The sequence below is a fragment of the Lontra canadensis genome, unplaced genomic scaffold, assembly GCF_010015895.1.
Source record: "Lontra canadensis isolate GAN:19392208 unplaced genomic scaffold, GSC_riverotter_1.0 scaffold196, whole genome shotgun sequence".
Classification (NCBI taxonomy): Eukaryota; Metazoa; Chordata; class Mammalia; order Carnivora; family Mustelidae; genus Lontra; species Lontra canadensis.
Window position 1 is genome coordinate 121,429 of NW_022631190.1, and position 23,278 is coordinate 144,706.

General features: G+C 42.2%; 1 protein-coding gene across 1 annotated transcript in view; it reads right to left on the reverse strand.

Moving 5' to 3' along the window:
- Positions 1-21,271: 21,271 nt before the first annotated feature.
- Positions 21,272-23,278, reverse strand: part of SLC7A14 (solute carrier family 7 member 14) — a 108,899-nt gene continuing 106,892 nt past the window's right edge. The window contains exon 8 of the mRNA XM_032847936.1: positions 21,272-21,672. Within this exon, the coding sequence (XP_032703827.1) occupies positions 21,350-21,672 (323 nt within the window). The 3' untranslated portion in view covers positions 21,272-21,349. The remainder of the gene's footprint in view (positions 21,673-23,278) is intronic.

The window sequence follows — 23,278 nt, forward strand, 5'->3', positions numbered from 1 at the left end:
AAAATTTATGAGCCCTTAGAATTTTGATCATCTAAAATAGATTTTAAGAATGTCTGCTAAAAGTATATCACTTATTTATTCATTCAATGATTCAGTTAATTAGTTAATTACTTAAGCATTTAATGAGCATCTGTATGTGCCAGCCATGCATTAGCCCCCAGATATAAAAAATAAGCACAGACAGTCCCAGTTCTCAGATAACTCACTGGCTAGGGGCACAGTCTGGTACATCGCGAATAAGGATGCTGTTAGTTTCTTACCATGGTCATCTTTAATCTACTCTGGAAACTGACACCCTGCCTGAAAGAGGAAAATAAAATGCCAACACACACACATTAGTGCAAATTAAAGATAAGAGTTTGCAGAATATCTGATATGTAAAGACATATTGATTAGGTTTTCTCTCAGCCTTGCACCTTTACTTATGGGTGCTGAAAGTCAGCCAATCCCTTAACCACATCAAGTCTATTGATTTAATTATGAGCAGAACAGTGAGGAGTTGGCAGAAAGGGCCTTCCCCAGGCCTCCGCATAATGTCCCTTTGAGACCTTCTGTAGAAGAGCACACTGTGTCTTCTTAGGGCTAGCATTTGGTGGAAGGTGTTACTCTTTGCTAGTCTGATTTAAAAACTTCCTCCCCAGGTGTTGGCACTCAGTTTGCATTGTGATAGGTACCTCAGAAACAGCTGTGTCAGCTGGCATGGACACGAACAGAAAGAGCGTGACCAGGTACCACGGACAGAGTAAAGTGGAGCCATTGACCTCCATGCTAGAAACTGTAGGTGGTCTGAGGGTGCTGAGCGGTTCCCCTCCCAAAATAGGAAGAATAGTGTTTCTTTTCACCGTCGGTTAAAAAACAAACAATAGAAACAAAAATCTAGGCATCTCTTGAGTGACTCATACAGGCAATATGCTACCACATGAGTCATTTCACGAAATCCTTCTCACCAACTGCGAAAGTCTGGCAAGCCATTGTCTTGGCCCAGTATGGTGGTTCTTCCTCACAGACCCCACCCCCAGGGATCTTTCCAACACACAGCTTCATCAGCCCTTAAACTCATGGTCCTAGATGTCAGCATCTCCATTGCAGTTGGGAAAAGGTTCAAAGAAAAACAGCAGAGGCCCATGCCCACTGCGTCCTAGGGGAGTTCCCTGAAGCTGCCATAAGAATCTGACTGTAGTCAGTCATTGGCCACATCTAGCCTCTGGAGATGCTGGGAAATACAATCTTCCTCAGGGTGGGCTACATCATTTGCAGTGCCCAGTGTAAAATGAAAATGTGGAGCTCTTTTTAGAAAAAGCAGGAAAAAAGTGTTAAAACTATACATAAAGCTTTTTCCTTTTTCTATGGTCTCTCTTTTGACTTGTTTTTGTTATTTAATGTTGTTCTAGGTAAAGAAAAATTAAAAATTTAAATTACTAGTATGAATTTTAGCATACTTTTTTTTTTTTTTTAAAGATTATTTGTTAGATAGAGAGTGCACAAGTGTGGGGAAGGGCAGAGGGAGAGGCAGAAACAGACTCCCAGCTGAACCCGATGTGGTACTTAACACACTTAACCAACTGAGCTACTCAGGCACCCCTCATTATTCTTTATATTGTGCAGTGTCTGTTTTAAAGGCAAATATAAGGGGCACCTGGGTGGCTCAGTGGGTTAAAGCCTCTGCCTTCAGCTCAGGTCATGATCCCAGGGTCCTGGGATCGAGCCCCTCATTGGGCTCTCTGATCAGCAGGGAACCTGCTTCCTCCTCTCTCGCTGCCTGCCTCTCTGCCTATTGTGATCTCTGTCTGTCAAATAAATAAATAAAATCTTTAAAAAAAAAGGCAAATATAAGAACATATTACTTTTGGGGCACCTGGGTGGCTCAGTTGTTTAAGTGTCTGCTTTGAGCTCAGGTCCCAATCCTAGGGTCCTGGGATGAAGCCCTATATTGGGCTCCCCGCTCAGAGGGAAGCCTGCTTCTCCCTCTCCATCTGCCCTCCCCACTCATGTTCTCTCTCTGTCTCAAATAAATAAACAAAATAAAATAAAAAGAACATTTCACTTTTATGCAGAAACTTCAAAATTCCACAGTTTGTATTCGGTAGCTCATATACCATATTAGTATTTAATTCTTATTAGAACTGTGGAAACATTACACAAAGCTAACTCAACCGTCTTTTATTTTTACTTCTTGATATGCACAGTTTACCAGCACTCTCTACCTTTGGGTTCCTGATGAGTCAGGAAATACTGAAATGCCATGGGACAATAAGTTGCCCCATTTCCCCCCTTCCCTCTCTGTCATCATTTTCAGTGTAAAGTGATTGGTGAATACAGGGAATTAACACAAGGATATGATGGGTTTCTTTGGTCATTTGAGTTTCTTAGATCTATTTCCTTCTTTCTATGTGGAGTGAGTTGTGGTTCCAGTGGTAAATATGGCCTCTGGAGATGGTCCATGCACCTGCTTACTCGGGGTCTTAGTCTATTCAGGCCACCATAACCAAACACAGCCGACTGGGCAGCTTAGAAACAACAGAGATTTATTTCTCACAGTTGGGAGGTTGGAAGCCCCAGATTAAGGCACTAGCATGGGGGAGTTCTGGTAAGAACCCTCCTCCTGGTTCACAGGAAGTCCTCTTGCTGCTGTCTCACATGGTGGAAGGGATAGGGAGGCCCCTGGGGCCTCCTTTATAGAAAGCATTAATCCCATTAGAGCTCCACCCCCAGGACTTAAGCACCTTCTAATGCCATCACTTAGGTATTAAGTGATTAGGACTTCAACATATGAATATTTGGGGTACACCATCAGTCACACCATGGCACTTAGTTATAGACATAACACACTCTCACCTTTGAATTTGCTTTTAATCTTGCTGACCTTCCATACGTCATGGGCCCACTGGAATGCTGTACACATGGGGCATCATGAACCCTGTATGAAATATGGTGGCAAGAGTTTGTGGATGGCTACTTTCCTGCTGTGTCCTCATGGGTTAGGAAGAAAGAGCAAGCAAATGAGAGAGCTCTAGATTTTCCTTCTTCTTCTTCTCTTTTTTTAAACTGATTTTTTAAAAATTATGTTCAATTAACCAACATATAGCTCATCATTAGTTTTTGATGTAGTGTTCAATGATTCATTAGTTGCATATAACACCCAGTGCTCATCACATCACATGCCCTCATTAATACCCATCACCTAGTTACCCCATCCCCCCACCCCCTCCTTTCAGTAACCCTCAGTCTGTTTCCCAGAGTCCAGAGTCTGTCATGGTTCCTTTTTCCTCCTTCTCCTCCTCCTCCTCCTTCCTTATTTGTTTTTGAGAGAGAGAGAGAGATAAAGAGAGTCCCCCCACTCTATTGAGTGGGGAGCCTGATGCACGGTCAATCTCATGACCCACGAAGTCATGACCTGAGTGGAAACCAAGAATCAGTTGCTCAACTGACTAAGGCACCCAGGTGCCCCCTAGTCTTTCCTTCTTATAGAAACACAAATTCCATCAGGGGCTCCATTGTCATGACCTCATCTAAACTTAATTACCTCTGAAAGTTGCCCTCTCCAAACACCATCACATTGGGGGATTAGGACTTCAACATATGAATTCACGGGGCACACAAAAATCAGTCTATTCAACAATAGGTATCATCCCCTTTCTCCCATGTGAAGAAATCAGGGCTCAGGGAGATGACGTAAAGAGCCAACGCTATAGAGCTTATTAGTATCAAGAATTGAATCCAGGTGTTCTAAAGCTAAAGCCAGTTCTCATACTGTTACAGCATACTTGGGGTTTATGAAATGAAGTTAAATTATATTTAACAAAATAGGGCAGAATTAAAATGTCAAAAATAGGCATCTTTCTCATCGGACATTAAAGAGAAGTATAAATTTTACTTAAAATAGTAACAGAGTGCACCATACATGTTTTGTTCATTTAAGTCTTACAATTCCGTGAATTGGGGCTCTCATATACCCACTTTACAGATGAGAACACAGAGGCACAGGGAGGTTAAATAAATTGCCTCAGGCTCCATAGCCAAGATTCTAACCTTTGCAGTCCGCCTCTAAAGCCTGAAGTATTAACCACTATTCTAGCCCTCAAGTGTCATTTACCTCCTAAGAAAATGGAGTGAATTACTGTGGAAAGCCATTTATTGAAAGGACGGATTCAAAATTAGCCCAAGATTCTTTAACATAAATACTCTCCTTACTGAAAATGTTAGTTTTGGAATAGAGTTAAAATTCTCGACCTATTTTCAAAGCAAATATTCTTAGAAAGGGATTGTTTATTTGTAGTCAGTTGGAAAATAAAGGGAACTCAAACTTCTCTGTGGTATTAGGGCTATTGAATATTTGTACCTCTGGAAAGAGGAGAGGTAGACATATTCTCCACCACACCACACATGGATTTTCAGGAAATAAGGGGAATTAGCTACTGAAGGGAGTAAACTCTTATAGGCTTTGAAGTCCTAATGAATGACAGATCATAATCTGTATGTAAAAATTAAAGTCACATGGGAGCGCCCTTTGCTAGGTATGGGTCACTCTGGCCACTACCGATCAGCAGGGGGATGGGGCAGATGGGGAAGTGTAGGGATGGAGCAGGGGACATGGACCGTGTTCAGACTATGGGTTTGGTTTGCAAACAAATACCAAAATGAGTGAGTACACTCTGTTTTTAGCAAAGAAATCACTGGGCTGGAAAGCCCTCAGAATATCAACCACTCCATAAGACCTCCTTAGGAAAACAATAAGATTTTTATACAGAGCCCTTTTGCAGTTAACCCATTTGGGCTTAAAATTTGAAAATAAAAGAAGAGAGCACTCTAGGTCGGGAGGTCATTCTGAGCTACTTTCAATCTAGCAAAACTCCTAAAAGGGAAGTAGGGCCTCACTTTGGTTTAAAAAAAGAAAAAAAAAAAAGGCTTTAGGATGGCAGGGAGGTCCAGAGTCATGATTCTTCAGTCCTGTACCTCTCCTTCTAGCCCAAGGGGTGGTGTGGGGCTGCGCGATGCCAAGACCAGAAAGCTATCAAAGACTCCCTCTGTGTGTTCGGATTTGGAATGTATTTCTGATGTCATGATAAGAATGAAAGAATCTGGCTGTGTCTGGCTGGAGTAGCTGTGAGCTCTCGAAGGAGAGGAGTGGGGTTTGTGTCCTCCTTGGGGTCCCTCTCCAAACCCTGGAGTTTTCCCTGAGCACACCTAACTTTCATTAGAGAGCTTTTTCCATGAACGTGTCTGAACCCTCCTTGAACTCATCTCCGCCTTAGCGCGCACTGTCACTTAGAGTTAACGCGGTCCATATGTTTGCCCCCCACGTGTTGAGTAGTGATTCTTCTCATCTGTCCTCAAACTGTCTCCTGTAATCTGCTTGCTTTGTCTCATCATACAGTAGTCCAGTGGTCCCCACCTCGTTTGCTCACCTCATCTCCTAGCTCCATAAATCAATCTCAGCCCCCGAGAAGGGGCAGCTTTGGAGAGGTGGGTTTTGCACAAGAAGGTTGGTGAACATTCTGCAACTTGAAGGTAGGTGAACGTTCTGCAAGTTGAAGATCTGGGCATAGCAACAGTGGATTAACTTCAATGCATCCCTGTGCTAATCTGTTAAGTGGAAACAAAATGTTCCCAGAATTTGAGAGAAGAAAGCAAAACATGTTTCAATCTCATTTTTCAAAGCACTATATTGCCCTTTCATGGTTAAGTGACCAAAATACCTCTAGTTTCCCTCTATGTTCTTTTCACTAACTGGCTGGGCATTTTCTGGAGACAGGAGAACTTCATTATATTCACGAATTCAAATTAGTGTGTTCTTAGGAAAAATACTAGAATGTGCCTTTGTTTGGTCAAGTGAATATCATGATTACATCTTGAGAGTTTGCCAGAAAATGCTACTACTCTTCAATATTTAATTCCTCTCTAATACATTTTTATAGCTGGATATATAATGCTACATTATTGTCTTTTACTCAGTGGTGGAGCTTAAATTCTAGGGACAGCAAAATTTTTAGAGACGATTTCTGTCCCTTTGATTATTACAAAATAAACAGACCATGGCTTACCTAGGAGACCCAGCCCTTTGTGTATTTTTTCAGATTTTGTGCATAGGATTCATGGACCCATTTTATATCCTGTATTAAATCCTATAAGAAAATTTTCATTCTGCAAAACTTATTAACTACCTCCTGTTTCTAGAGGAACATATGTTTATGGACCCATCTCCCCAGATGAATAATTATATTAAGGTATTATGTGCAGTAGTAGATGTATACAAAAATGTTAAAAGAATGGGAAAAAATGAAATAACATTTTAATTTTATTTCATATTATTTATTAACAATGTCAACTCTCTTTTCTTTGATCTGGTAATAATAATTTATTAAAGCAATGAATTTGAACCTACTTCATTTTTTAATCCTGGGATAAAAATATTCAAAAGTCTGATTCTTAGGTCAGTTAATTTTACTGTTTGGTTTTAATAGCTGCTTTGGCTGAAAAATATACCTCCTATGAGGACACAGAATAATATAGGAAAATTATATTATTGACTGTCTTCCTCAATAATTATACTCATGTCAACCTCCTGCATCTATTTTGCAAATATTCCTGTTAAAAGTTAGCAGTTTTCCATCTTCCCTGATGCATTTTAGTTGTTTTTATAAACGAATGAGATAGGTTGCATTTCTATATTTCTGAGAAAGTGTTTGAAAACCCATAGAGGTTCTTCATTTGTAAGATTTCTGAAACAGATTTAAAATTTTAAGTTGTCTCTATGTATGGTAAGACATATTATTTTCAGTAATAAAATCACATACATGTCCAAATACCCGTTTTCAAAGTAATCACTCCTTTGCACTAATTTCCTTTAAAAGCAGTGTTCTTCATGAGTTGTTATAAGATCACAGAGTAACAATGTTTATTTTGTTTTCATTTGTTTTCTTTTTTCTTTTTGAAGGTTTTATTTACTTGAGAGAGAGAAAGCACAGCGGGGAGGGGCAGGAGGCAGAGGGAGAGGGAGAAGCAGACTCTTCGCTGAGCAGGGAGCCAGATGTGGGCCTCGATCCCAGGACCCCTGGGATCATGACCAAAGCCGAAGACGGAAGATTGACTGACTAAGCCACCCAGGCGCCCATGTTTATTTTGTTTTGTTTCAAAGATTTTATTTATTCATTTGAGAGAGAGAGAGTGAGTGTGTGGGAGAAAACACAGCATGGGAGGGGGAGAGGGAGAGGGAGAAGCAAACTCCCTACCTAGCAGAGAGCCCCACAGGGGGCTGGATCCTGGGACTCCAGGATCATGACCTGAGCCAAAGGCAGACGCCCAACTGACTGAGCTACCCAGGTGCCCTGTACTTTGTTTTAAAATTCTTGTTAGATAGCAAACTTTTGTACTTTTGGCTTCATTGTTTTTGCTGCAATTGACCATTTTATGATTTCTTTGTAGGAATCTTTTTAAATGACTAGCTCTTTTTGTGGGGTCAGTTTTATAAAAACAGATAATGCAATCCCCCTAAATAGGTATTTGTAATATACAAAATATCATAACCTGAATGAAATGGTGAGGGTTGTGAGAGTGGGACGGTCTGCCCCTCCACCGTGGTTCTCTGTTTTAGAAGCCCTTAGGGACCCAGATGACCATTAGACCCTCAGAGAGATGGTGTGATGAATATGTGGCTCAACATAATCCATAGAAAGCCACCTGATACAATAGAACACAAATAAAATTAAGCCTTATATTCCACACATTGAATATATTATTATTGTATGTTAATATACATTATAACCATTGAATATAAGGCTTAATCTTGTTCTTTTTTTTAGATTAAAATTTTATTTTTTTTAAAGAAATTTACCTTTTTAAAAAAAGATTTTATTTATTTGAGACAGAGACAGTGAGAGAGAGCACAAGGAAGGGCAGAGGGAGAAGCAGACTCCCCACTGAGCAGAGAGCCCCAATGCGGGGCTCGGTCCCAGGACCCTGAGATCACGACCTGAGCTGAGGACAGACGCTCAACCGACTGAGCCACCCAGATCAAAATTTTTAGAAAAATAGTTCTAACATTTTCTTTTTTATATTTTTTATATATTTTTATATTTTTTGGATTCTTTTGATCTCTAGCAGGAAAGAGACATATAAACAAATAACTGTATTCAACATATAAAATGTTATATACATTAAGAAAAAAGAATGTTAGAGGAATGTGTGTTTGGGGGAGGAGTGGGTAAGGCAGGGGTTTAATCCCAGAAATTCAGAGAGGGGATACCCTTGAGAAGAGCCTGAAGAATGAATGGGAGTTTGCCTAGTGGACAAGGGGGTCAAGGACATTCAGAAAGACATAAGAGGGTAAGAAGAAGTGCCTAGAACACATTCAGGAGTCTGTTTGGGTCAGAATATATGATGCTTGGGGGAGGGTTAGACGGGGGACAAGAGACAGGGCTGGGGTATAGCTGGAAGGAGCTGCATTCTATTGGCAAATGGGAGCGGTGGAGATTTTAAGTAGAGGAATGACCTTAGAGAAAGATATATTTGATTTATATATAAATCATGAACAGTGTGGACATTTTGAAAATAATTATATATATTTTTGGCAGGTGTGGATGAACTTCTGTTCAATCGAGTTTAGCAAATAATTATCGATGATTTTCTGCATGAGAGGCAGTATCCACAAGGCAACATAAAAGTTATATTGGCACAGGGGCGCCTGGGTGGCTCAGTGGGTTAAGCCGCTGCCTTCGGCTCAGGTCATGATCTCGGAGTCCTGGGATTGAGCCCCGCATCGGGCTCTCTGCTCAGCAGGGAGCCTGCTTCCTCCTCTCTCTCTGCCTGCCTCTCTGCCTGCTTGTGATCTATCAAATAAATAAATAAAATTAAAAAAAAAAAGTTATATTGGCACACATTTTACTCGGGAAAAGCATTAAACTGAATATTTATAACTACATACGCAAATATCTGCATTTGTCCTTCAAAATTATGATGTCTTTTAATATTCTTGACATCTGGAACCAATTAACGCTAGTATTTAATTCCTAACAATGGATATGTGAGCCAGGTATCCAAGCTGATGAACTCTCCTTGAGTATGGCTCTCCTCTGCTGAAGAAATAGAAGCATACTCAATTTATACGTGCCAGTGCAGAGAGGGAAATGCCTATGGCATGACATTAAGAGAATAGCTTCTATTATTGTGTTATATTGCTTGGGGGAAATCTGTCAGGGTCCTTTCTTGGTTTGCCATTTAGGACATGGCAAATATTTGGAAAAGCCCTCATAGGAAATAAAAGTCATTTCTGCAAATAAAATAAAAATATTTTTTAAAGCACACTTGGGAAAAAACAGAGGAAGTAGGAAAAAGAAAATACAAAATTACCCCAAATCAGACTTCTCAGAGGTATCGAGAAGTCTTCACATATTCTCCTAAATCTTTTGTTATGCATGTATAAAATACATATATTTTTGAATCTAAAAACATACCACATATAACCTTTGCATCCTACTTCTAAAATTTAATAACAGATGAAGATTCTTATGTCATGAAACATTCTGAACACATTTATAGTTGGCTGTGCTGTACTGAGTTCTACAGTTACCCCTTAATTTACTTAAACAACCTCCTATTTGGGACATTAGGTTGACTTCGATTTTTAGGCATATCCCCCCTGTAATTATAGATATATTCTTTGCCATAAACCTTTGACCATATCTCTGATGATTTATTTTCTTAGGATCAATTTCTAAAAAGTTGAGTTAAAGGATTTCAAGGGAGGTGAATTGTCAAATAATTAAATAGAGCGATTGAAATTGTTCTCCACTTTGGTCAAAGTGTAGGAGGGCCTCTGGAGGGTGAAGGAAAACTCAACTTCTATTCATTCAGTCCTTCAACAAATATTCTGTGAATGCCTCCTGCATCCCAGGCTCTGCCCTAGGTGCCAAGGTGGGGCAGGAAGCAAAAGAGGTGTGTTCACTGCTCTCATGGCAGCGGTCTGGAAAATTAGAAATCGCGGGTCAGGGGCACCTGGGTGGCTCAATCATTAAGCGTCTGCCTTCGGCTCAGTCATGATCCCAGGATCCTGGGATGGAGCCCCACATCGGGCTCCTTGCTCAGCAGGAAATCTGCTTCTCCCTCTCCCACTCCCCATGCTTGTATTTCCTCTCTCACTATGTCTGTGTCAAATAAATACATAAAACCTTAAAAAAAAAAAAAAAAGAAATCACAGGTCAACTTATTTACAGATGAGAAACAGTTTCCAGAGCCAGCCATGGAGGGCCTAGACTGGAATAAGGTTTCTGTCTGGCAGTCCAAGCCTCTTTGCATCCCTACCTGCCGTCTGTCCCCTCCAAGTGATCTTGGGGGCTTCCGTTCAGGGTGGGCTTATGGTGTCTTCTGCCTTGATGTGTTCAGATCTAGCTGTCAGCAACGCTGTGAAATGAATGGGGCCAAGTGTGTCTTTGGGACCCTGATGTCTCCCTTCTGTGTCATTTCACCTCTTGGCATCTCACCCCGTGTCAGGCGCCCAGAGATATCACAGTCTTTTCTCATGATTAGTGAAAATCCAGTTTCTGAGAAGAAACTGGTATCAGTCATTCCTATCTCAACCTGATTTGAGTTAAGACACTGTGTTCCTTATTCCAAGGGGAGTTAACTGAGGAGGCATTTAAAGATCTCTTTCTCATTGAGGAATGTCAGACTTTGTTTCCAGTGGACGCATTTGGGCGTCCAGGAGCAGATAGGGCAGAGGTGCCCTCCCTCTGCTGGTCCTTAAGGCTCACGGCCTATCTCCTTCCCATGCCCTTTCCATGGGGTTGGTCAGCCCAATCTCCACCTTTTTGTACAAGATTGACAAGGCTGGGTAACAAAGTTGAGGACGTTGTATCCACACCTTGAACCGTTTCCAGGACATTCAAGGGGCTGCTTTGGTACAGAGGTTCACAGAACAGGGAAACCCCATTGGGCTAGGAAACCCCTACCCCGCCCCATCCTGCCTCGTGAGGAGTGTCTCTGTTAGGAAGGAAATTCAATTAAGGTCTTCCAGCCACCAGAATTGAATTTAGATGGACTATTTCCTCTTTGGATTCTGTGCCAAATTGTATTCCTGCTGCTGTGTTTGAAGTTAATTAGAATCACAAATCATTTGTATTTCCCTTCTCAGAAGGAAAGCCTGCCACTGTACTTATCTCAGCCAGTTAATTGACTTATAGAGGGTTCATCCCTTTCTGAAAACCCTCTAAATGGCTCTGATGGGTAGGCATCAGGCTTACACACAGATGTAATAGAAGCTTGGAGAATTCAAATTTCTAGGGCATAGAAATGGGGTGGGTGTGTGGTTTTCTTTCTGAGCCTCATAGCTTAGAGATTTTCTTGATTTGATTGAGGCCGGTGTGAGAATGGAAAACACCTATCCTCAGGTAGAAGAAGAGATGCTTGTGGGCCAAGGAAAGGAAAAGGAACTGGACACAGAAAGGTCTCTCGCTGCCAGGCACTGGACTGCTAGCAGTTGGAAATAAAATGAAGAAGAGCTGTCAGCTTAATGTTTAGGTTATGGAGATCCCTTACATTTCCTTTCTTTCTTTCTTTCTTTCTTTCTTTCTTTTTTTTTAAATGTATTTGAGAGAGAGAGAGAGCATGAGTGGGGAGGAGAGAGAGAAGCACATTTCCTGCTGGGCAGGGAGCCCGACATGGGGCTGGATCCCAGGACCCCGGGATCATGACCTGAGCTGAAGGCAGATGCTTTACTGACTGAGGCACCTGGGTGCCCCCTTGACATTTCCAATAGGGTATTTAATTTTTAAAATGGTTTCGAGTTATGGCCTAAGAGAAAATCCTCTTAAGTGGCTTTGATATTCTGAATAGCCTTTGAATTTTTTTCCAATTTTTAAAATTGTGGTTAAAATACACATGACATGTATCATCTTAACCATTTTTAAGTGTATGGTTCAGTGGAATTAAGTACATTCATATTGTTGATTGTTGATTCATATTGTTGATTGTTGGTTCAGTGGAATTATGTACATTCATATTGTTGATTGTTGATTCATATTGTTGATGGTATCTTGTGAACTCTTTTTAAAGAAAGATTTATTTATTTATTTATTTATTTGAGAGCCAGAAAGAGAGAGTACAGGAGGAGAGGGAGAGAGAGAGAATCTCAAGCAGACTCCCCCCTTGACTGCAGAGCCTAATGCCAGGCTTGATCTCACAACCGTGAGATCATGGCCTGAGCTGATATCAAGAGTGGGACACTTGGGGTGCCTGGGTGGCTCAAAGGGTTAAGCCTCTGACTTCGGCTCAGGTCATGATCTCAGGGTCCTGGGATCGAGCCCCGCATTGGGCTCTCTGCTCAGTGGGGAGCCTGCTTCCTTCTCTGTCTCTGCCTGCCTCTCTGCCTGCTTGTGATCTCTCTCTCTGTCAAATAAATAAATAAAATCTAAAAAAAAAAAATTAAAAAGAGTGGGACACTTAACTGTCTGAGCCACCCAGGTGCCCTATCTCGTGAACTCTTATATTTTGCAAAACTGAAACTGTAAGCCCATAAGCAATAACTCCCTGCTCTTCCCGCCACCCCAGCCCCTGACAACTACTGCTTTTCTTACTGCTTCCCTGATTTTGATTACTCTAGGTACCCCATATAAGTGGAGTCATATAGTCTTTGCCTTTTTGGCATTGGCTTACTTAGCATAGAGTCCTCAGAGTTTATCCATGATGTACCTTATGTCAGGATTTCCTTCCTTTCTTTTTTAAATAAAGATTTTTATTTATTCATGGGAGAGAAGGCAGGGGGCAAGACAGAGGAGGGGTGGGACAGAAGGATGAGCAGACTCCCTGCTGAGCACGGAGCTGATGTGAGGCTTAATCCCAGGACCCTGAGATCATGACTTGAGCTGAAGTCAGACGCTTAACCCACTGAGACACCCAGGAGCCCAGGATTTCCTTCTTTTTTAAGGTTGAATAATATCCCATTACATATATACAAACATATATAAGAACAAATTTTGTTTACCTATTCATTCATTCATGGACACTTAGGCTGCATTCAAATTTAAGCCACTGTGAGTAATGCTGTGAAAACAAATGCCTTTGAGACCCCTCTTGAAATTCTTTTGGATATATACCCAGAAGTGGTGTTGTTGGATCATAGGGCATTTTTTTTTTTTTTTTTTTTTTTGAGGACTAGCCACACTGTTTCCCACAGGGCCTGCTGCATCATTTTATGTTCCTGCTACGAGTGCATAAGTGTTCCAGTTTCTCCATCTTCAATGACACTTGTTGTTAAGTAACTTTTCAACATTAAGACCCATGTAATGAGGTTGTCTGTTCCAGGTTGTCCTGTGGCTCTTCTTGGAGACTATCTGTAAGTAGGCAAATGGGCAACTCCTCCACCAGTAAGAATGAATTACAGGGCATATAACAGGGCCAAAGATATGAAAGTTAACAATTGTTCTTGGGAGCCGGCTGCCGCACATCACAGGCTGTAAGCCGCAGTCATGGGCTGTAAGCATCAATGAGCAGAGTCTGGAAATGATCACATATCATTAGTGAGGGAAGTAGCTGGACACTTTTACCCGAGGTGGTGCTCCTGGTTCCCCAGGTCCCAGAGTGCATGCAGTGGATTCTGAAGTGAAAGTGCTGAGGGCTTGGTGGACCAGCAGAGGCTTGGAACCATACAAAGGAGCATGTGTGTGCAGGGAACTTCACAACTGGGGTTAAGGGCCAGCCAGACTTGTGGATTTTGGAAGTGAATGTCATCATGAAACCCACACGGCTGGATGAGTCAGTTTTCCTTTAGCGGTCCCCGTGCAGGGAGCCGTCCACATGGCCACTCCGCAGCAGTGAGGGTCCAGAGCACCCCAGTTCTCATCACTCTCCCAGTCTCCACCCCACAACCCCTTCAACCCTGCTTCTTTGAGATTCTATAGGCTCTGTTCCCAGATGCCATTTGGGAGCGAGGGCAGGAAATCCAGAAGACTGAGCGTTTATCCCAAAGAGACTCGATCGTCTAAGAGGAGTCTAAACTAGAAGACAACTGTGATTCTGCAAATTAACGCATTTAAAGTTTGTTTTTCTCTCCTTGCTGCTCAGGCGGGTAGCCCTTTGCAAAGGACTGAAATGTGTTGGAGAAAATAAAAACATTGTGGATTCTTTGTAGCTCATGGGGTATGACATTATGTGACCCTATGCCTCTACCTTTTCTCCAGATGTCACCACTATATGGTCAAAAAGTCAAAAGAAACCACCACAAATGCTATCTGGAGGCAGATAATGTTCCTCTGATTTGTCCTTAAAATGAATGGAGGCAAGGAATTGGAATGGTGGTTGGTACTGAGGGTGCAGGGCAGGGGTGTGGCTGTGCCTAGGAGCAGGCACTGGGAATGGGGTAATTCAGGAGGCAGTGTAGTGGGGGTCCTTGACAGAGTCTGGGACCATGTTAGAAGAAAATGGTCAAGAGGAGATCAGGTCACTTGTTGTTCTCCCAAGAGTCCACTAAAGAAGAACTTCTATTCTCTTCATGGAAATAAAGTGAATTTAAAATGGTAGGATAGCACTGACTTTCTTCAAATTTTAATTTTAATAGTCGATTAGCTGTAATTTTTAAAATACTTTTATTCTGAAAACGAATTTTCCACAATAATGCAATAGGTTCCAAAAGAAATGAGCTCATTTATCTGGCTTTTCTACAAAGGACAATTGAAACATTTAAGGCAAGATTCACTTATTCTTCTCCATTTTAGAATGGAGAGAAAATATCAGACTTCAGATACTGGTTAAGGTTAACAAAATATGGGAAAGCTCCTTTTTCTTTTCTTTTTTTTTTCTTTTGGTAGTCTTCTGTGTAAAAGCTTTACATTGCTATGGATTTATAGTAAGACACTTTTGTTTCTGACTTTCTTTATAACCCATTTTTAAATTTAAAGGCACACAATAAAGCTTTACACATTTATTAAAATATACACATTTTGGTAAATTTAGAATTTTCCCTTAGTATCTTGGTAAATCAATATATCATCAACACCACAGAGTCATTTGAAAATAAAACACACTCCATAACATATCGGCATATTATTTCTTTCTTGATGATACACTACAACACCCCATTGTACGGTGCACCAATGGGAATTAAAAACCACAGAACGAACAAACTTTAACAAATACAGCAATTTCATACCAAAAACAAAAAAATAGCAGAGAAAGACACTAGAAATTACCATCTGCAAAAAGCAAGTTGTACTTCTCAAGGACCCAACAAAAGGAAACAAGTCAGTAAAATTTACAAGCTGTATTTAGAACTTTGGATACGGATTAAACAGTGACGTTTCTTTTCCACAGTGAAGAAAGCTAGAATGTCGAGTCCTGTCGTTAGATGGTGTGACTACATGGAGGAGGACAGTATCAGCTCTCTTAAAACCTGCAGCCCCTCTATCAGCCCAGACAGTTGAGGTATTTATGCGCTATTGTAGCATTAACATAGCATGTCTTTGCTTTGGGGAATCCATGATTTCTGGTGTAGATTCTTGCTTCCAGGAGCATGAGTGAGTGAGACCCGTGAACTGGCAACTGCCGATACCCACCAGGAGGAGATATGCAAGAAGCACTCACCTCATCTCACTCTCTGAAGGAGCACAGTCCTTCAAAGTCTGTGCTTCAAGGGAAATTTACATGACCCACGTTCTCTTTAAAAGCCAATGTCACCAGTGTCCGTGTTAGGAAAGCGTCATAGAAAGAAAGCACAGAGGGGGTCCCTGATGAAAAAAATCTAGGCTGCCTCTTTCTTCATTCTTACACAAAGCCATTTTCTCTCCATATTGTACCAGAATGCACTAATAAGTTCTCAGAGGGTAAGAAATTACAGCTCCCTGCTTTCGGAAGGCTTCAAGCCCAAAGCTGATTTTGTGAACGTTCTTTACGAATTTCGTAATTCCACACACGTAGAATACTGTTTAATGGTTTCTAACACTATTTTAGTTGATAGTGCAGAATTACGTTCACTTTTGGTGGGCTGCAAAACTTCCACTAATCCCTTTTGGGCTTTCAGTCCTAAAAGAAAAAAAAGGACATTTTCTTAGAGAGATAATTTTGACAAAAGACAGCTGCCTAGATATTTCAGAATGATGCATGTGTTAGTTGAGCCGAGCAAGAGGAGGAAAGCATTTTCAAAAGCAGTAGCTCCTGAGGAGAAAAAGGAATTACAATAGCTTCTCCTCTGGAGTCTTAGAGAGAAAAATGGACACGGCACTAACAGTTATGTACAGGAAAGGGGCCTTTTTGCTCCCCATCACCACGGAACTGGGAAATACAAAGTCCACCCTTCAATGAACAACATCCGGGTTCCTGTGGTTTGGGATGTGGTTCCTGGCTTTGCCTGCTGTTTAATGACAAGCACTGGTTCTTTCACGGCCAGGCCATCCATGGTTAGCAGCAGGTGCCTCTCTCTCTCTTAGGAACTCGAAAGGGCCCTTGAAGACAAATGGGTCCTCGGTGTCAGGGAGATACAAGCATGCAGAAGAAACCGAGACTCCGAGAAAATGTTGGTTAGAAACACCTTCTTTGACTAGTCTTGTTCCACATGGCATAGAAATGGAGTGCTATCATGCACCCCCAGTGTGTGTTTCCTTCGCTCCTCTGCTCCCCGCCAGCATCAGAAATTAAGGCCATCTCTGGATTGTTTGCTAGCCTGAAAGCTTACATCCAAGAGCGGGCCATTCACTCTGCCTGGATTCAGTGAGTTGGTTCCAGCCCTGGATTTGGACATGCTCCCTGACTTCTGACTTCTCTGTTCTGACATACAAACTTAGGTGAACCTGTAACTGACCATCCATGAGCTTCCATGGTCATCTCAGTGCCTGGAAAAAGCTGGGGAGAGGGGACAAGCATTTCTAGTGGTCTTGTGGGCCAATTCTCATACTCCTGTAGCTTCTATTTATAATGCAGAGAAAAGGTACGCCCTTGTAAACTTCCAACAAATGTGATGTAAAGGAGGGTCAAGTCTATCAGTCCTTTTCAGGAGAATAGGGGAAAGATATTTCTTTGGAGGAGCTTGTGTTTTGTTTCCCAGTAATTGCTGGGTTTGTATGTACAGAAATGTGTTGTTAATCTCAACAGCTTCCCCTCTCCCCCATATATCTAACATCGTGATCATGATGTAGACATTTGATTAGCTGTTAGTGACTAAGCCGTAGAACTGGATTCTTCACCGAATTCTATCATCTGATTCCTTTCACCAGTTCAAAGTGGCCTTGTGCTCAAGCTCAGTAAAATCTGGAGCTGAGATTTTACTTTTTAGATTAGTTAGCTAGAAAAAATAGTTAGGTAGGGCTGTTTAAAGTTACTGTTGAAAACTTTAAAATGGCTGTGAACAATTTTGTATTGTCTGTCTACATGTTAAATGACTATGCTTCTCCTAGGTTAAGGATGAAATCAGACAGGATTCAAAAGAGGAATCAATCATACATTGCTAAAATTTGGATATTTTTTCCCCTTTAACATATTGAATCTATTCGAAGTGTGTGTGTGTGATCTGTTAGGTCCTTACACAAGTGAATGGCCCTGGGTTCCTAAAGCCCAGTCCTTATGCAGTGGCCCTGGGTTCCTAAAGCCCAGTCCTCCCTGATTCATACGTTCATCATTTCCCTGGTGCCTCCCCACCCAAGGAGAGCCAGCCCGCTTAGTTTGTTGTTCAAGTCTGTCTGTGAATAAGCCCTCGCCACCCTCTCAGCATTATTTCTTACTGTTCCATAGCTCAATCATGCGTACATCATAAGCTCCTTTCAAACTAGCTTCTTGCTTTCCCGTGCAGGAGGCACAGTACACATTATTAGTCAGAGACCGCTGTCAGCCCATCTCTGCCTTACTCATGCTGATTCTCCACTCGGCAAACCTTTCCCCCATTTCTACCTGGGGGAAATGTTCTGCCCATTCCACAGGGCTCCATACAGGGACTACATTCTCTATCGTTTTTCCCAATGGAAGGAGGTCTTTTCTGTATTTGAACTCTTGTTGAACATTGTAATTCCCTCATCTTACGTGTCACCTTCTCTATGGTTTTTATTGATATATATTATATGTCCTGGTTCCCCCATGTCTTAGACCATAGCACAGATAAGGACTCCACAAAACATTCTTGAATAGGTGATATTTCCTTTTCCTTTCATCTGTCCATTCAGCCATCCATTTGATCATCAGATACTTTACTGAACACCCACTCTATGCCAGGCACGGGGAGCTGGCAAAATCTAAGCCTGGAGCTTGTATGTGGGTTTCAATGATCTATGCTATTCTCTCATGGGGAAAGATTTGTTCTTATCATGCAGGAGTATTTTGTCTTGTCCTTTCCAACAATTTCAGTGTTTTTCAAGTTGCTACCTCATTGGCAAATTTAGCAATGCATGTCAAGATTTTGCATTTGTGCACTGAACACACTCAAGCCTCGTCTTATCCTTTCTATTTCTGTTTTTATTTACCCAAGCTCCTCGCTTATTTTTGCATTATATGTTTTTTAATAGCCACCTTGAAATCCTTCTGAAAGGAAGCAGGGTACCAATAAATTGAATACAATTACAAAAAAGTTCATAATTGGTTTCACACTACTAATTCACACAATGAAACCTTCCTGGAAAAGCTCCTGCAGGAGAGAAGAATTCAATAAATTGTAGGTCTTCCTTGGACCCATTCAAGAAGGCTAAGTTTCTACGGTAATTATAAGGTGATCTTACTTTTCACGTGATTCCACTAACGCGGTCTTGAGAAAATTGCTAGGAAACACTAATATAATCATTCTAGTAATTGACGGTATTTGAAACTGCATTGTGAAACCTGGGACCATTTCACAGAGGCTGGGAAACATGAACAAAACATGTCAATTTACTTAAAAAAACTTTCTCTATCATACTAATCTTTTTTAAACTAAGATTGTTAGGGAGATGACTAACTTTAGAGAAATAAAGAGACCAAGATTATAGAAAGGAGATACAACCTGGGAGAAATGTCTCCAGAACCCAGAAGAGTTCATAGAGTCTTTGCAAAACCAATACCAACGGTGTTCACTCTGTATTCTCTCTCCTCATGCTACAGAAATTCCATACATCTGCCAGCAAGCTATCATAACCTTAACACTTAACACTCACTACTGAAAGGGAGCTCTTTCAGCCACATTAAGATTTTGTTGTTTTACACCCATATTTCTTTTTGGACATTTTTAATGAATATAGCCCCCCCACCCTGCCATCTCTCTGGATATTTCAGGCTTCACACATTGTATTTAGTTTAGACAGACTTGTTGAGTCTCAAAACTAGTTCAAAACTTTGTATTCACAAAAAACTACTGATAATTTGTCCATAGTTCATCCCCAAGGGTGTGTTTCACAGACCAGGCACTGTATCTGTAGGGGTAAGTTTAGGGAAGAAAAAAACATGGTGTTGCCACACGTTACATTGACAAAATGACCCCAGGAAACCAGAATTCTAAACAATTCATACAGAAGAATGGAAAAGAAGTTCTAGAAAATAGGCGTTACTTGAATTTACCGGCATTCATTGGCCATAGGTGCAATATGCAATTTACTTAAAAGCATGTTTTAAAAAAACAAAACAAAACTAGTTTCTATTGACCTTCTGTTTTATTCTATACTAAAGCCCAGGGCATCGGCCAGGAAGACTTGTCAGGCTTGGTGGTTTTATCTGCGTTTGTCAGGTGCCAGTGCTGCTCATTCCCTGCCCTGGGAGCCCCCAAGGGCAGAATATTATACTTTGTTCTATTCCCATTGCTTCGCCCTTGATACAGTCTCAGTCACTGTTCACTGAGTGAAAAAATGGACTTCTGCCTCCTGTCTGTAATCCTAAAGTATGCCAAGATGGCACGAACCTCAACCTTTCAACAAAGAATAGATTTCACATTAGTTGATGTAGTCTAGAAAACTTTTGGCATAACACTAGATCTGGGAGAGGGAGGGCAAGAAATCTGCTATTTTGCCCCCCTTTCAGGAAACCCCCATAAAGACTGTAGCTTGATTGCCACCGTGCCTTTGAGTTCACGCGTGCAAGACTGCGGGCTGCCGCAGGAATCCCGGGGACTCAGGAGTAGAACTGATAAGCCGTGTGTTTTTTTCCTGCCACACATTCTCTCATCTAGGTTATTTAGGAGAAAATTCCTTTAAGAGCCCCTCTTAGGGGGTGCAGACCTTACCAGGTAGGCATTTTTCTGGGCTTCGGTGAACCTGCTCTGGGAAGAACAGACAAAATATGTATCTAAAAGCAAGCTACTCGTATCTGAGAGTAAGGTTCAGAAGTGAAATGTGATCTCTTGGAATGCCATTACCTCACAAGCCGAGCTGCAACAGTTCTGTTTTCAGAGAAGCCCCCAAGGCTCACGGCTCACGCGGTGGCAAATCTCAACAAACTACGCAATTTATAATTTTGGAAATCTGAAATAGAATTTGCAATGTGATCTCAGAGGCTGGGTCACTTCTCCTTGTAAAGATTTTTATCCGATTAGAAAACAAACGGCCTACTTCTTCAAGGCATATTATTGCCATGAAATCATGCTCCGACTTTGCCCCCTTTGATTATATCAGCAGGAGCCGAGAGGCTGGTAAAAGAAAAGGTATGACAGAGAGTTAATTTCTGCCAGTGCCCTTCTGGCCTTCACCGCAAGAGATGGTTAGCTGATTTTTTAATTTTTTTTTTCTGGGCATTCAAGTAGTGCTTTGATGGTGCTTCTTACCACATTGTTGGGTCTGCAAGGCTGCCTTAGGATAGCTCTCAGACCTCTGGGGGAAACGGTCTCAGAGTCCCTAACCTTTGCTGGATCCTAAAGTGAGAGTTTGGAGATTGGGAGAACCTTGGTGAATAAAAAGAAGCCTGTGTCTTCTCCATGAATTCATTTTTGTGAGATTTCAGAGTTTCTTGCTGAGAAAGTGCCCACGTCCACCTGCCCACACCCACACCCGCCTGCTTTGGCACATCTCCAGGAGGAGCTGCAGCCTCAGGGTGGCTCCCAAAGTGAGCCCCTTGCTTCTGGGGTCTCCATAAGAAGCAAAAAGATTCAACCAGCAAAGCAAAGGCCTAGGAAACACTAGCCGCCATCAGCTCTGATGGTCACACCTAAGACAGAATTTCTTGCAGCCTCTGGTTTAGCTTCTTCTTCTTCTTCTTTTTTTTTTTTTTTTTAAAACAAGGGGATCAGTGATGAAACCCAGGTTAAACTCTTCGACAGAACTATCCGGAAGAGCAAAACTAGCAAATGACAGGCTATGACTGGGGACTGACTCTGGGGAAGGCTGGATTTTTGAAATGAGAGCCAAAAATGTTTTCATCCTCTAGCCCACGGTTTAAGTTACTGAAAAGGAATCACCACCGTTTCTACACGTTTCTTGTGTGTTTACTCCTACTCGGGAGAGTAATCTAACTCATCATTTGCAATCAGGGCCTCTGAGTTCTGTTTGTGTTTGCTTTTGCTCTTCGCTTTGCTACTTGTCCGGGTGTTGGCCTTGGCATCTGACATCTGCTGGTAATAGAAGCCTTTGTCTTCGGCCGGCCCGCCCCAGTTCTCCTGGCTCTCGCCTTCCGTGGCGTAGGAGAAGCCCTCCTCCACCGAGAAGGGGTCGTCCACGTCGTAGCGCTGGTATGTGCTCTGGTGCAGGGCTTCTTCGCGCGCGCTGATTTCCAGGGTGCTGTTCCAGATGCCGTACCCGAAGTAAATGAGCATACCTGCAGGGAGGGAGAGGCACAGGCCCGTAAGCAGTTGCTCTGGGGATCCACGGTACCAGCGGGGGGAGAGGGGGGTGCTCAGTGGTGAAAGCGGAGTCCGCTGTGGATGTGTTTTCTTTGGTCTACATCGTGTCTGGAAGAGACTCGAGCTAAGTGTCATTTAAAAACTGGGCTGTCTGGCATGAAGCAACCCGTATTTACAGCTTCCCCTAAAAAAGTCAGAGGGTCTCACGACCCTACTCCCACAGTCCTATATGGCAGGTGTGACGGGAGGCGAGCGCTAGCTGCCTCTTTAGACAGAATGTGGACTCTCTAGTCACCTCTGTCCCCACCTCCCTGTATCACTACACTCATGCAGGTGCCAACTAGGAATTTGCATTTTCCGCCCCGACTTAAATATTTGTGAATCACCCACAGTGTCTCCCCAACCTTCTTGTAGCGTTTTATTACCCCACGCCCCGGTTAGGGACGCCATCTTTTTTTTTTTTTTTTTTTTTTAAGATTTTATTTATTTATTTGAGAGAGAGACAGTGAGAGAGAGCATGAGCGAGGAGAAGGTCAGAGGGAGAAGCAGACTCCCCATGGAGCTGTTGAGCCCGAAGTGGGACTCGATCCCGGGACCCCGGGATCATGACCTGAGCCGAAGGCAGTCGTCCAACCAACTGAGCCACCCAGGCGTCCCGGGACGCCATCTTTTATCTCCCCACCCAGCAGTGCACATATACCGCCCCATGGTTTACTTCGCCATTTTTCACTCACCAAAGGAGTATTGTTATCACTGCCATTCAGAGCTGTTCGCTCTCAAAGGGTCTGCTGCCTGCCACTGTTAGGGCCCTTGGAACGCCTACTGTGTGATTATCTGCCCAGAGTGCTTCTATTTTGAGACTCTGTGAAAAACTGGCACTTAATCTTTGTTGAATGAATGAATGAATGAATGAGAACTTCTGATGAGCATGAAATTTCCAGTGCAACCTCCTTAGCTGATGTCATTCCAGGCCAAGGGAAGAAACTTATTTTCCTAGGCAATATGGAACATTAATTAGGGTTAATGTTTCATTTCTATTATAATTTTTCTGTAATTAAGTATAAAAATAGTTTGAGGGGCGCTTGGGTGGGGCAGTCCGTTAAACATCCAGCTCTTGGTTTCCGCTTGGATGGTGATCTCAGGGTCCACTCAGCTTGGAGTCTGCTTGGGATTCTCTCTGCTTCTCCCTCTGCCCCCCTGCTCATGCTCTCTTTCTCTCTCTCAAAATAAATAAATAAATATTAAAAAATTGTTCGACAACCCCCATTTTCTATCTTGAAAAGCTCACGGAGGCTCAGAGTTTGAAATAGCTGAGAATCATAGCCTTGGGGGGGGGTCATAGGGCATGATGATTAAGAGTGTGAGCCCTGGGTTCAAATCCTGCCTCCATCACTATTAGCCATGTAACTCTGGACCAGTTACTTAGCTTCTTTGTGCCTCATTTTCTCTTCATGATAGTCACTGCACCTATGACATGGGGTTGCCATGAGGATGAAATGGGTAAGCAGTGCTTTCAACTCTGACTTCAGCTGGAGGGCCACCTGGGGAGTTTTTGAACTGCCCTTACACCTAAGCCCCACC